We start from the raw sequence: 14,769 nt of genomic DNA, 5'->3' as shown, positions 1-14,769 counted from the left end.
ACAGAAGAGTTTAAATGGAGAGAATTTAAATACAGACAATTGTTTTTGCACACATTAGCAATAATTTCTCAGAAGTGCTTAAGGAACTTGAGCCTCAAATTTTAAGGTGACATTGCATTTACCAAGTTTTCTTCTTGCAGAACTTAGTGGGAAGGAGAGCTTTCAGTATTTTATAACACAGCCAGGTTTATGATATCCATGACTGTGAAGGGGTAAATGGAGGCGTGATATTTTCCTTATTGAATGTTTTCTTACATCCTGTTTGTGCAACAGGATGTAAGAAAACATGCAATAAGGAAAATATCAAGGATAAGAATGAGCAGGCAGGAAAAATGTCTGTTTCCAAATTAAAACAAACAAACAAAAAACCAAACAAAATAGCAAGGGGTCTTGATTGCAAAAATAAAATATCAAGAGTGGATAAGGTAGCATGAAGAATTGGACTTCAATTTACACTGAGATAATAAAAAGATGTCTTAGTGGATGGATTCAAGTGCTGACCAGGATGGGGTGATTTACTTTTCTGTGATGGAATCCATAAAGAAAGACACTCGTGTGACAGATTTGTTGATACTTCAGTTTTGCCAGATAGTTTTCATTTCAAGATTCAACAATGAATTCAAATCTATCTAGCCCCAGATAAAGAAAATCAACTCCAGAGGAAAGTTTTAAATTAGTAATTATGTTTTGAATAATTATTGTTTTATCACACATTTGAATTTGGTAGGAAAATGTTTCATTTTTCATTATATTCACTTTCTTTCTATACAAAAAAATATTTTTAAGCTGTTGCACAATAAATTATTTAGTTTTTAAGTAACTGATGTTCTCAGCTGGACTTGCAAATATTTATGGAAAAGTAAATTAATGAAGATTATCAAGGCATAAAAGGTAGCTAAATTTATCATCCCTTATATTAATTTAAGTTGTAAGGGGTATCAAGTACCAGTCACGGTGTGGCAAATTTCAAAGAAATTCAGAATATTCTGAGTATTGCTGCCAGCATCTCAATTTACAGCAGGAAAATAAACAGTGCCCAAACATGGCCACAGGCAAGAAAACTTCATTGCCTATCACTGATGGATTCTCAGATCACTTGCTGGCCTGACTTTGATCCAGACTAATGCCTGTCCAAAACAATGCCTGCGCACAGATCACGAATTGGAATGATCTTTTCTGTTAGGCAACTATAATGCAGTTATCCTGTTCTAAAAACTACATTTAAGTTTAAAGGCATGACTGGATTTCCTCAGGTTTAGGTACCAGTTACTGCCACTGCTTACCTGCCACAACACAAACATTTTGCCTTGTTGATGTAGCTTTTAAGAGAAAAGTATTAGTAAAGGCAAAAAGAAAAAACAAAGAAACAACACATTTTTTAAATTAAGAGTAATTATGATCTTTTAGCATCTCTGAATACAAACAAGGACAGCTCTAATGATTGAAGTGAAATTGCTTTATAATATAAAAATAAAACATTGAGCTATACTAATTTTCCTTGGTATTGCCAAGTCTCAGAGTCACTTTCAACTCTAGGTATCTTTGAAGATGTTTTGTTTGGTGTAACCTGCCCCTTGTATATGATGATTCAATGGTATGTCTAATTTTCCTGTTCTGTTACGTCAGCTAGGACAAATAGCTCTGAGAAAAAATATGCCTGGTGCTTAAACTTCAAACCAATTTTCTTGTCAACATTTTCTGTAACAGTTCTGTATTTGCAAAATCCAGAAAAGTACTTCTTGAGCATTTTTATTCTCAATAAAAAATAGGAAATCTTTGGATTTGTGCATAAGTAGTTGAACCAGCTATGAGTAAAATCAGAAGAAGCCCTGTTACCTCCTGCAATATATATAATGCTTTCTGGCTGGAAAAGTTGGGAAAATGAAAGGACAGGTAAGGATTCATGGCTGCAAAATATCCATTCACCTGGAATTGTTCTTGAAGGTGGTGGACTACAAAGAACTAAAAATATCAGAAAAATAAGAACCACAACACTTAAAATATTTAACAATTTTTTTTACATTTCATCAGGGTTTAAAAAGTGAAAAAATAGCAATTAAAAATATTTTAACAGTTTTTCCCAACATTGCTATACTTTCTGTTATTAGAATAAAATATTTTACCAAACTAAGAAATTTTATACCACATAAAAATATAGCTCTAAGATGTCACAAATCATTTTGGTTAGGTTCTGAACAAAAAATACTGAAATGTATATATATATAATAATGTTATTTGACTTAGTTATATTTACCTATTTGGGAAATAAATTCTCCATTGTCAACTGTGGTTAGTTTCCTTCCTGATTATTGTCTGTATTACCAGGAATGTAATCACTGTACAACAGCTAGACTGTGTACCAGGTACAGTTATTACACTCAGCTGTATATGCAGCCTCATCAGTTTCCATTAAGAATTTACAGGACTCTTCTAGTATTGACCTCATAATATAGACAAACCCTGGCTTCATGGAGCAGAAACTGATTACTAGATTTTTTATGGAATCCTAATTCTCATGCTACTGAAATAAAATAATTTTTGAACCATAAATGCATGCATGAAATAAAGATTAGGGTTTAAGTTAAAAAAATATGGTTAGCGTCACATCCTCATTTTTTGTCTGAGGAGATACAAATTTTTGTTAAATTACTCTTTTGCTGGTATTTTAAGCCACAAGATGGCAGCAATGATATAACCTCCTCATCCAACTGCCCACTACCACTGCTTTTACTCTTTAAATCACCTCTTGTATTTAAAGGGCAAATGTGACAGAAAGAGAAACTATATTTTCTTTGACAAAATTCATTTCCAAACTTAGTTAATAAATATTTTTTAAATAATACTTTTTTCTTTTCCTTTTTTTATTTTTAATTTTACATATATGAATTAGTATATCTGCTGGCTTCACATGAAAATACAGTGAAGCACTATGTCCATGACACAAGTCCTTTGCCCATTTGTGTAATAACATTTCCTTCCCAAGCTGAGAAACAAAATAATGGCTGGATGCATAAACCTGCCCTTCCTGGAACATGACCATATGGTGAGGAGTGCAATGCTTACCTATAGCTGTTGAAAAGGTCCATGCAGGTGCCATTGTTTCTGCAAGGCTCTGAATTGCATTCATTTGATTCCTTTTCACAAAATCTTCCTTCCCATCCAGGCAAGCAATCACACTGGTATCTCTGTAATACATTTAGTAAAAGAAACAATCTGTTACTCTTCGTATTTTAATGCAACTACTAAAGCATTATAACTAGTTGTTGGAAGACATTAACAGACAGCAAAACAACTTTAGGAATTTTTTAAAACCTGAGTACATAAGTGAATTGCCACAGCATGATGGTGAAATGTGTAATATACCAGCATTGTGGCATCTACAGGTGTTTAGAGACTGCAAATAACTAGTTCTTTTGTTATTGAAATTTGGAAACAGACAGAGACAATTATGTTTCAAATATGATCTTCACATAAAAAGCAAAGGGGATTCATTTAATTTTCTAATACACTTAAAAATACAATAAATTAAGAATCAGAACTCTGAAGGGAGTCCAGACTGAACAGTTGAATCAGGCCTTTCTGTAATGATACTTTTACACTCTCCTGACCAATTAAAAGCTTGAAATATTTTATTGCAGCAAAGATAACAAAAAAGAAAGGATAATACCAATTTAAAGTCACACTTGGTATGATTGTCCTGGAGTGTGGAACAACTCCACTGATACCAGTACTCCAAATGAAGTTATTTATATGTATATCATATCTGGTCAGATCAATTTTTGCACCAACCAACTTGTACATAGTATATTTGTAATTTATATTTTCTCAAGTTGCATTCTGCTTGTTTTGTGCTAATGTTGATGAACATTGCTGCAATGTTTGCTTGGGACACACCCATGATTTCCATGACACGGATGTTCTAAATTCACTGAGAAAAAACTTTAAAAGTCAGGAAATACAATGAAAGAGTATCTTTGTGAGTTAAGATAGGGCACGGAATATGGGCAGATAACACCAAGTTTTGTGGGCATGTTGGTCTGCTCAAGGATAAGAAAGGCTTTTCAGAGGGATCTGGACAGGTTGGATTGATGGGCCAAAACCAGTTGTGTGAGGTTCAACAAGGCCAAGTGTTGGTTCCTGCCCATGGGCCCAGGCAGTGCCTCGGGCTGGGGTAAGAGTGGCTGGAAAGCTGCCCTATGGAAAAGGACCTGGGGGGGGGGGTGGTTGACAGCAGCTGAACATGACCAGTGTGTGCCCAGGTGGCCAAGAAGGCTGGTGGCATCCTGGTCTGTATCAGCAATAATGTGGCCAGCAGGGCCAGGGCAGGGATTGTCACTCTGTACTCGGCACTGGTGAGGCCGCACCTGGAGTGCTGTGTCCAGTTCTGGGCCTCTCACTACATGAAGGATATTGAGGGGCTAGACTGGTTCCAGACAGGCACAACAAAGCTGGTGAAGGGTCTGGAAAATCAGTTCTAGAGGGAATGGATGAAGGAGCAGGGCCTGCTTGGTCTGCAGGAAAGGAGGCTAAGGGGAGACCTTATGCATCTCTACTACCACCTGAAAGGAGGTTGTAGCAAGATGAGGATCAGTCTCTTCTCCCTGGTTAGAAGTGACAAAACAAGAAGGAATGGCCTGAAGTTGCACCAGGAGAGGTTTAGGTTCTATACTAGGAAAATTTATTCACTGAAAGAATAGTCAAGCTTTGGAACAGAGTGCTTTGGGAAGTGGTTGAGTTGCCATCTTGTAAGTGTTCAAAAAACACATGGATGTGGCACTTAGGGACATGGTTCTGTGGTGAACATAGCAGTGCTACATTGACAGTTGGACTTGGTGATCTTAGAGTTTTTCCAATATTAATAACTTTATGATAGGAGACAGATTTTGTTCTTTTAAAATGTAATATGGAGAGATGAACTTGGCAAGAAAATAATTTGCTGTGAATTGTGCCAAAGAAAGAAAAAACCATACATTTGAGACAAATTACATTACTAGTCCACAGATTGGTGTTTCCTATTACATATTTACCCCGAGATTAGCTCAGTTGTTTACAGCATGGTGCTAATAACACCAAGGTTGTATTCCCTTATGGGCTTTTAGCTTTGGAGTTGGATTTGATTATCCTTGTATGCCCCTTTCAACTCAGAATATTCTGTGATCTGTGATAATAACATCCAAATATCTCAGTTATCTGCATATTTATCTGTGTCAAATGGGAAGAAATTGGCACTACTAACTCATACCCATGAGTAACCATCAAACACTTCTTAAAAACTGTTTTATCGTCAGGTTAGGTTTTCACAAGGAATGTGAGATAACAACTTGTTTCCAAAAAACTCTTCAAGAAATGGATTTCAAAATGAGAAGTGAAAGGAGGCTTGCCAACAGTTTTGTTTAGAAAGCAGCAGTATTTTTTCTAGCTCCACTAAAATTATCTGTCAATCAAATGCTGAAATTCTGTTCTTTGCAGATTTTTCATTACATGGGGATTGTCACATCAAGCACAAAACCTCACTCACATTTATGAATATTAGGCATTTATGCAGAAAAAGTGAAAAATTCTTACACAATATTTCATCTCTGAGTAGTTTTGCAGTAGTTGAAAGTGCAATGTTACAATAAACAATATATAAGCAGATAAAAAGGGTTTTTACAGGTACAAGTCTTTACAGAGAAGGACTTGAGAAGTCTGGTGGACACCAAGTTAGACAAGAGTCAGCAGTAGGCCCTGGTGGCCAAAAAGAACAAGAGCATCCTGGGCTGCTTTGGGAGGAATGCTGTCAGCAGGCTGAGAGAGGTGATCCTTCCCTCTGCTCAGTCCTGGGGAGGCCACACCTTAAGTGCTGTGTCAGTTGTGGGCTGCCCAGCACAAGAGAGATATGGAGCTACTGCAAAGAGTCCAGCCAGTAACATTACTAAGAGATTGATAGATATCTAAGATGAGAAAAGGCTGGGAAAGCTGGGATGGCAGTCAGGGCACAGCTCACACCAACATAAAATGACAAGAAGCTGCATAGTAGAAAGCATGTGGGGGATCAAGCAAGAGACTGAAGGAATAGGATTTGATACCTCTTTTTATGTTGTTCCCCTTTATTTACTGTAACTATGTATTACTATCCATTGGAGACAGGTTAAAATAAATGGCACCTTTCAGTTCCTGCAAGTGGTCTTTTGTTTGTCCTCTAAAGAACACAATACATGCAACAATAACACTATAGTTATTCCTTGTACATAGTTCTCCCTTGTACAATATGTAGCACAGTATGCTTAAGAAGAGTGGATTTTACCAGCTAGGGTAAAAAATTTCTGATCCCTTGCACACATATCCAGAACCACATATGCACATGAGCATGTCTTAATGCAATTTACATTGTGTGCTGTAAGAAAATGCCATTTAAGAGCAACTGCATATTTCCCCTTCTCAAAACTGTAAATGAAGAATTAATAATTTCCTTAGGCCCTAGTCAATGTTACTTCACTAGGAAATGGCAGCTGAACATCTGGTAAACAGAAACTGCAATGAAAAATGTTCATTGCACACAACAAAGATCTAAATTATGAACAAGTCAAGCCTGTCCTGTGTTGATAGATATTTTTATCATACAGATATGTACTCCAGATATGTTTTCTATGTCTAGAGAATAAAACTGAATTAATTTAATTTTTAAAGATACCCATGGAGTTGGAGAATTTTTGGGGGGATTTTAAAGTCTTTAAATCACAGAAAGAACAAAAAATACCTCCCCTGGAGACAGAAACACCCAAAAGGAAACATAGAAACATCAATTTGTTCTGTGTTCCAAATTCTTCTGCCAGACCATTTCTTGGGGTGCAAGCTTTTATCCATTAAGGCCAAACAAGATGAACCTATTGTATGACTACTTATCATTGGCACATAACTAGAGACGTACTCCAGCCTCTATAGAAAACTCATCACAAAACTCTTGTCTGTCAGAATCAGGGCTATTTTTTCCTACAGAAAACCTTCATGACACTTCATTTTGTTAGTGCTAACAGCAGTTCATTTAACCTTGTGAAATAAATGTGAACATAAAAATGTAAGCATCTGTGAAATCATATTTGCAATTGCTCTAAACCATATTGAGATCCTAACCATATTTATGCAGCCTTTTTTAATTTAAGGGTCTTTTCTGAGTTGCTACTTTAGGGCTTTACTTTTAAGTTATTATTAATTTAACTATTTGCGTAATCATACAAATCTACTGGCAAAATTAGATTGCTATTTGTCATTATGACATTGTTTTCATTGTGTTTGCATTTATATCCTAAATACGCAAACTTGTTTAAAAACAAAATAAAACAGAGCAAAACAAAACCAGGATATCTGTTCATCTTCATTTGGTTTAACACTTACTTTTATTTTTACTATAGAAGTCTGAGGTAAAACAAGACCTACGCCAAGTGAAGTCCCAGCAAATATACTACTTTGCTGTCTACTGATAATGAATTATTTACCTTTTCTTCACAGGTTGTGGGAAGAGTGAATGTATTAACCGTGCTGCTCCGCAAATTAAGGAAATTTGACTTTTGACACAAAGAAAATCTGCAATTAGCTCTGTTGTTGCTGCTCTAGAAGACATACATGGCTAACTCTAATATTAGTTAATAATGCTGTAATAATCAGATTGCTTAACTCACAGCAAAGAAACACCTCTGGGGCTGAGTGTCATGAGGTTTGCTATATGGTTATTAAAACTGATGTTAATTGGAAGAACGACTACAATAAGTGATGCAAAAGAATAAGGTGGAAAAAAGTGTGAAACATGGATTCAGAAGTAATGAAAAATTACAAATAAAAATATAATTTCTAAACATTAATACAAGTGATTGGTTCTGATAAGACTACTATTTAAAAATCACCAAAATTTTTTACTGAATCTTATTATTAGAATCACTAACTGATGTATTTTTATCTATTGCTTTATTAGAAAATAAGATTTTATTTTACTCTAGCTATGTAAGTTAAAAAGCCAATGTGCTGTTTGAAATAGCAGGGTAAATAACTTAAGTACTAGCTATCAACAAAAGTTGAGGTAGCATTAGGTAATGCTAGGTATTTTTAAAGACTTCTAAATTCTCTATTTTTATTTATATATCTTTTCCTATACAGTTAGATCATAAAGATGCTGACCAGTATATTTATTTGTTCTTCCAAACCACTTATGTCTTTTGTAACCTAAGTTACTGTAAATTAGATATCATCTGATATAAAGGATAAACCAGGTTTTCTTTAATTCAAATTTCAAGCAAGGCTTACAGGAGAAACAAAGAACATTTTTAATTTGTTCATCTCTGTAAGATTTTAAATAATGAATAAGTTAAATTACCAAGAAAGCATATTTAAAACAGCTGGTACAAGTAAAATTAGGTAAGTTGTAATGAGGTTTTGCTTTACATTATGATAATTTTTTTATATTAAAGACATTTAATAAGTTTATGCCAAAAAAGTAAGATTTTCATCATATTTGAATAGCACATCATTAGAAAAGAGAATCTTGCATTTTCATTCAGTGCAACTTCTGGCATAAAATATGGCTGGCATCTAGACATGCTGTGTATTTATAACTCTAAATGAATGGTACTGTAATTTGTAACCACAAAGAAAATTATCTTAAATGGGAACACTTGTTACTTGCACTGCAGGTCTCTATATACAACCATTTCATAGAATGGTGCTTTGGTAAAAAACCCATAATTATTGCTGCATTTGATACTGATAATTTTAAAATGGCACTTTATGTAAATGTATATTTTCGTGAAAGTTTCGCTCTCTCCAAATTTAATCACAGCTAATGCTGGTAACCCGCTTCTCTTAAAATTATTTTAGATTTCATGTTACATTTAACACGCAAATAAATTCTGGCCTATACGTTTAAAATTTAATCAATTATTTCCACCACTGCTCAAACAAGGCAGACAGTTCTCAAAGTCCAGCTTAAATCTTGTTGGGGTTGGTTTTCTGTGTGGAGATTCACCCATAACATGCTGAGGCATGCAAACACGCAACATGGCTTTTACTAGTATTGATATAGATATTCAATTTAAGTACAGACAATGTTAAACATTATGTATGTATTATTTTTGGAGGAAAAAAAAGAAAAAAATACTCAATAACAAATCCAAATATCTGTGAATTTATGCTTTTTAGTAAATTCAAAATGTTATTTTATGAAGTGCTACAAGACATATGGACACAGAAGACCATAAAAAGTATTTAAGAACAGTCATTAATGAAAACAAGTGTTACAGTCAAAGTGTTTTAAAAGCTGTTGATATTAATCAGGAAAGATTTTTCTAAGGAAAGATGAAGGATTTTAGGGAAAAAATAAGATTTGGTACTGGTCCAATCCATCAATAATTTTATGACAACAAACCAAAGTCAGTTGGAGACCTAATTAATAATAGGTGATAAGTCTTTTTTTGTCTTTGCTTCCTGACTGCTGCCATTTATTCTGTGTATACCTTTCTTTTGTTTCTCTCCTGGAGAGCTGACTAGGAAATGTGCCAATCAAATCATCATGAACATGACAGGTGCTGAACAGTGCAGGAAAACTAATGGAAACCAACAGCCTTAGGTTATTTGTGCAAAATAAACCAAATAACTAATCCAGCTAGTGACAGACATTTGAGTATCCGCCTTGGGTTGGTGTATCTGGGTTGATGTTTAGCTCAATTGTTCAATGACTAGAGAAAGGTCATGAACACATTCCTGTTAAACCAAAGTACTGACAGGAACTTGACCCCCCTAAAAGCTTGTCCAAAGCTTTCAGTTTGCTATTAGATCTCAGGTAACAGGAGAGCTGTGGGAATTAACTGTGATATTCCAAAGGAACAGTCCAAGTACTGACCAATAGAAATAACATCTTGCTTTTGAAATACAAACCTGGTGCTGCAGCTGATAACTTTTTAAATAAAGTAAGAAGATCAACTAGCGGTTTCCATAAAACAAAGCTATCTCCTCCTTTAACATAATAGCTCATTCAAATTCAGATCTTAAGTGTGCAACCATTATGACATCAGTAGACTTCAGTCACCACAAAGTGCCATTTTTGCCAACCTCTGGCTCAAAAGTAGGGGAAAGTTGAAGAGACAGAGTGCTCCAAAAATACTTCAAACTAAATATCCTTAGAAGCACCCAGAGATTAAAAATATTATTTGATGTCAAGGCTCCTCTTTTGAACTTTCACTCATCCCTACTTTAAATTTATAGAACATTTCATTATAATATATTACAGGAAAGTAATTTGGAAGAATGAGAACGTGTATCCCACTCACCTGAATCTGCAACTCTTGTGGCTTGGCTGTGCTTGTTTTCAGAGATATGCCATCAATCTTTACTTTTTAAATTAGAGCAATAAGCACAGAAGTTTAAAATATGCTGAAAACTTTCCCATGTATTTACCTCATACATCTAGATATTTGCTGATGCCCAGGTAATGTGCATGTCTTGGTGAGAAAGTTCAGCATCTCTTCTATCAAGAGTTTTGCCATTCTGAGCCCAGTGTCACAGCTCCTGGAAGGACATTCGGTACCTGGAACCAGACAGGCTGGGTTTCCCAAAACAGAAATTCCAGTGTCCCCAGATTCTGAGGCACTAGACACAGCCCAGTTTTCTAGAATTTACTCCAAGAACAAATGGAAAAATAGTGTTTCAGATGTTTGATTCATGTTCTCTGTATTGGAAACTAAATCTCAGCACTCTTGGTTCATACACTAAAAACTTGGATCAGTCTGTTTATCAGGGTTACCTACTGATAGCTGCATCCACAAATGAAAAATTCATAGCAGCTTCTGATTGCAAGGGAATTTCTGTAATACTTATGATCTCAGAATGGCTTGTTACAAGAATCAATACTTTCTGGGAAAAGCACAAATTGTGTCCAACAGTCTAATTTAGTTGTTGCATAACATGATTTAGAAATAAGTCACCAAAAGTCAAGTACAAGCACTCTTTTGAAATCCAAATTATTTAATTGAAAAATCAATGCGAATCTACTTTTGAGGTTTTTTCTTAAAACTATACTTTACTTAAAAAATTTAGAAATAGGTTGTCAGACAAGAAGTAAAAGAGATGCATTTTATTTTCTCAAGGGTTGCCACCATTTTAAACATGTATTTTCCTACAGGGAAATGAGAGGGAGAGAGAAATGGGAACTGCAAAAATAGAAACAAACTAGATAAAATGAGGGATGAGAGCATTACCAGCCCTCCTCATTTTTCTAAAACTGTACCAGTCTCAGGTTTTCCCTCTCTGCTTTAGAATGTCTTTGTTGTACTTTGCCTTGAAAATCAGAACATGATTTTAAAAGCACCAGCTCAAGATTTTAGTAATGTGTCTCTCCTTTTCCTGAAAATTACAGGTTAATTATAGATTTTTCAGCATACTAAAGGACTGTTAAGAAGAGATTTCCATTTTGAAACATTTGTACAGATAGGAGAAAAGCGAATAGTATTCTTACAATGAAATCCTAACTTAATACTTCACATTCAAATGTTAAGAGGTGTTTTCTCCTCTTTCTCCATTTTCTTAATACAGAGTTAAAATTAATTTTAGTATTATTTTGGATGAGGCAATAAAATATCAATCATTTGTGCAACAAGTTGACTATACTGTGAGCGTAGGGAAATGATACTTTAAGAAATTATTACTTTGGATTTTATGGTTCAATCTGTATTTGGTATGGTAGAGGTTAACCACTCTTTACCTGTTAGCTCATATTTCATGTGAGAGAAAAAAAGGCTTTTCTCTCTGATAGCAGGAAATTTAAAGACTTTCATTCTAATCTTGTAAGGCTGTAAAAATATTTAATCTTAGCTATAACTTTTTCTGTCTCATTTCCACTCCCTGGGAGAGCTTGATCTTATTAAGGGCAATCTTTTGCAATTTGCATTTTTCTGGCCTTCCTGGAGTTTCCCTCTTATTACTTTAATGAAGTTCTATTTCTGGATATTGAAGGTGCTTGCCTACAAGACTTCAGGAAGCTCACACTTTTTAATGGTATTGCAAACACTGCACCCACTAGCCCTATTTATTAAATCTATTACAATTTATGATGGTGGTGCAAAGTCAGAGCTTTTCTTCATGCTTTGGATTTCAGCAGCATACTGATGGGATCAGCAACTCATCAATAAGCCACACAAAAAGATAATTTGTGACTGACATTTTCATACAAATGTGATATATAATTTTTCTTTTCCTATTGGTGTGATTGCAATTGTGTCATTATTAGACCACTGACCCTCTCTTTCTTTTTCTCCCTTCTCTCTTCTCTCTCTTCTCCCCTCTCTCTTCTCTCTTCTCTCTTTCTTCCTCCTTCTCTGCACCCCTAAAGATGTAGCATGTTCTTCTACTCATGGAATTCTACCCAGGTCCTGGCAGGAACTGGATGAAGGGTAGGATTTGTGCAGCCATTGCAGCTAAGGGGATGATTCTGAAGGGTATTATAAGCCAACAGGATTAAAAAAACCCAAAAAACAAAACAAAGAAAACTGAAAAACAAACCCCAAATCTGAAGTGCAAACCTAATGGAAATGTGAGGAGACAGTGGTAGATCCTGGAGGGATAAACTGAATCAGACAGATTTAAATAGGGGAAAGCATTAGAAAAATAGGATAGGCAAGACAGATAGGAAATTGAAGATTCAGAGCAGCAAGAGCATGAAGGGACGTAAACTCTCACTAAGCAATCTTTTTTAGCATTTCTAGATCTTTATCAAATCTGATTTTGATTATCTTCTGTTAATGGGTTAAAGCAAGAATTGAGGAATGCTGTGAATAAATGTGTTTCCTGCAGGCTGAAAGAAAAAGACTGCAAGAGCACTGTGAGAACTGGATGTAGATCACCACAGGATATTTTCTACTGGCCATCTCAGGCATATAAATATATGACCATGGTTTGTCAAGACTTATATGCAAGATCCCTACTCTTCCTTTGTCATCTACAGTGTCATTTCTTTTTTTTTTTTTTTTTTTTTTTTTTGTCCTGAGGTACAACAATTCTATGTGAAATAATATTAAAATGTTAATATCTGAAAAATCAAAACACATACATGCATTTAAATATTAGAGAGTATCCAAAGGAGGGCAAGGAAGATGGTGAAGGACCTTGAGGGGAAGCCTCACGAGGTGTGTCCGCGGTCCCTTGGTTTGTTCAGCCTGGAGAAGAGGAGACTGAAGGGAGACGTCATCACAGTTGCAACTTCTTCATGAGGGGAAGAGGAGGGGCAGGCACTGATCTCTTCTCTGTGGTGACAGTGACAGGACCTGAGGGAATGGCCTGAAGTTGTGTCAGGGAAGGTTTGGGTTGGACATTAGAAAAAGACTCTTTTCCCAGACAGTGGGGAGGCTGGAACTGGCTCCCCAGGGAAGCACAGACAGCACTGAGTCTAACAGAGTTCAAGAAGTGTTCGGACAATGCTCTTGAGCACAGGGTGTGATTCTTTGGGACAGTGCTCTGCAGTGCCAGGAGCTGGACTTGATGGTCCTTGTGGAGCCCTTTCAATTCAGCATGTTCTGTGATTCTGTGACTTACACCTCCATGCGGTTTAATAAAGAAGGAAATTAATTATCTCAGTGCAGTCTCAAATAAAAGTTATCCAAGGACTACATTGTCATTAAATGTTATTCTCGCAAACTACTTATTTTTCAGGAATTTCTCAACATTTTTCACCATTTGCAAACATAATAACCGATGCCAGTATCCTCTTTTTACAAAACTTTGATACAAAGTGCTTGTTGAAACTCATTCCAATTGTTTGTAACTATATGGTTTCAAAATAATGTTTTGAAATGATGCCTTAAGTTATAGCTTTTATATTTTTCAGGTTCTGTGCTGCTTTAGTGTGTAGTTTTGAGCTTCATATTAAGGGATGGTAAGCTCTCTGAAGAGTCACAGAGTAGGGAGACAAAATAATTCCTTCTATAGCTGGGGACCAAGGACAACCAATCCAAATTTCAGGTCCAAGAGCATAAAAAATGGTAGATTGAAGAGAGATAAACAAGAGGGATGGGACTTCATGGGCTAAAGATATACTTGAACAAATAACTCCAATATGCTAATATACCAAGATATAAAAATGTGAGACCTCGTGACCGATCTTCCATTTTGTGACCATTTTGGGTTCATTGTGGGTGTAGCCCTGGCTGGGCTCTTGTGCTGCACAAAGTGTATCCATTAAGGCCTTTTAATAAATATCTTCTTTATTTTTTAACTCCATCTAGCCTCTGTTCTCGGTCAGCCTTCACAAGGCATCAGTTTCTGGTTGGAAATCAGGCATCAGAATCAGAGAAAGAATGAGACAGAGGGGACCTTTCTGCATGTACAGCATAATTTTTCTTAAAATATTTTATTAAAAATATTAAGATACAAAAAAGCAAATATTTACCTGTCTTCTAAATAGATAACATTTAAAATTCTTTTTACTTTTTATATATCTCACTAAATTATACGTTCAACTATTTCACTTTGACCATAAGCCCAGGAGAATGTAAAACTCTAAGTTGAAGTGACAGCAAAAAATTTAATTTTTGATGTTAAATCAATACTATTCTGGGTGTAGGTTTTTTAAAATTTTTTTTTCTTAACTTTAACTGAAAACTTTGGTATAGTATTTTTTAAACTGCAATATCAAGGTTAACTTAGTGGGAAAAAATTGAACCAGTTTCTTTGAATCAGTTGATTTACAAAGGAAGTGCATGGCAGTATAATTGTTAAAATACAAATGTAAATAAGTAATTTATCTCTGATTAA

At 35.3% G+C, this 14,769-nt stretch overlaps 1 protein-coding gene across 1 annotated transcript in view; it reads right to left on the bottom strand.

The window, feature by feature from the left end:
• EYS (eyes shut homolog) overlaps nucleotides 1-14,769 on the bottom strand; it is a 704,955-nt gene that overhangs the window by 444,400 nt on the left and 245,786 nt on the right. Inside the window, exon 22 of the mRNA XM_054280634.1 lies at nucleotides 3,064-3,185. Coding sequence (XP_054136609.1) covers nucleotides 3,064-3,185 — 122 coding nt within the window. The remainder of the gene's footprint in view (nucleotides 1-3,063; nucleotides 3,186-14,769) is intronic.

The sequence above is a fragment of the Melozone crissalis genome, unplaced genomic scaffold (genome assembly GCF_028551555.1).
Source record: "Melozone crissalis strain CALT ecotype California unplaced genomic scaffold, PUWL_Pcris_2 ptg000027l_1, whole genome shotgun sequence".
Lineage (NCBI taxonomy): Eukaryota > Metazoa > Chordata > Aves > Passeriformes > Passerellidae > Melozone > Melozone crissalis.
This window is presented reverse-complemented; position numbering and strand designations above follow the sequence as displayed.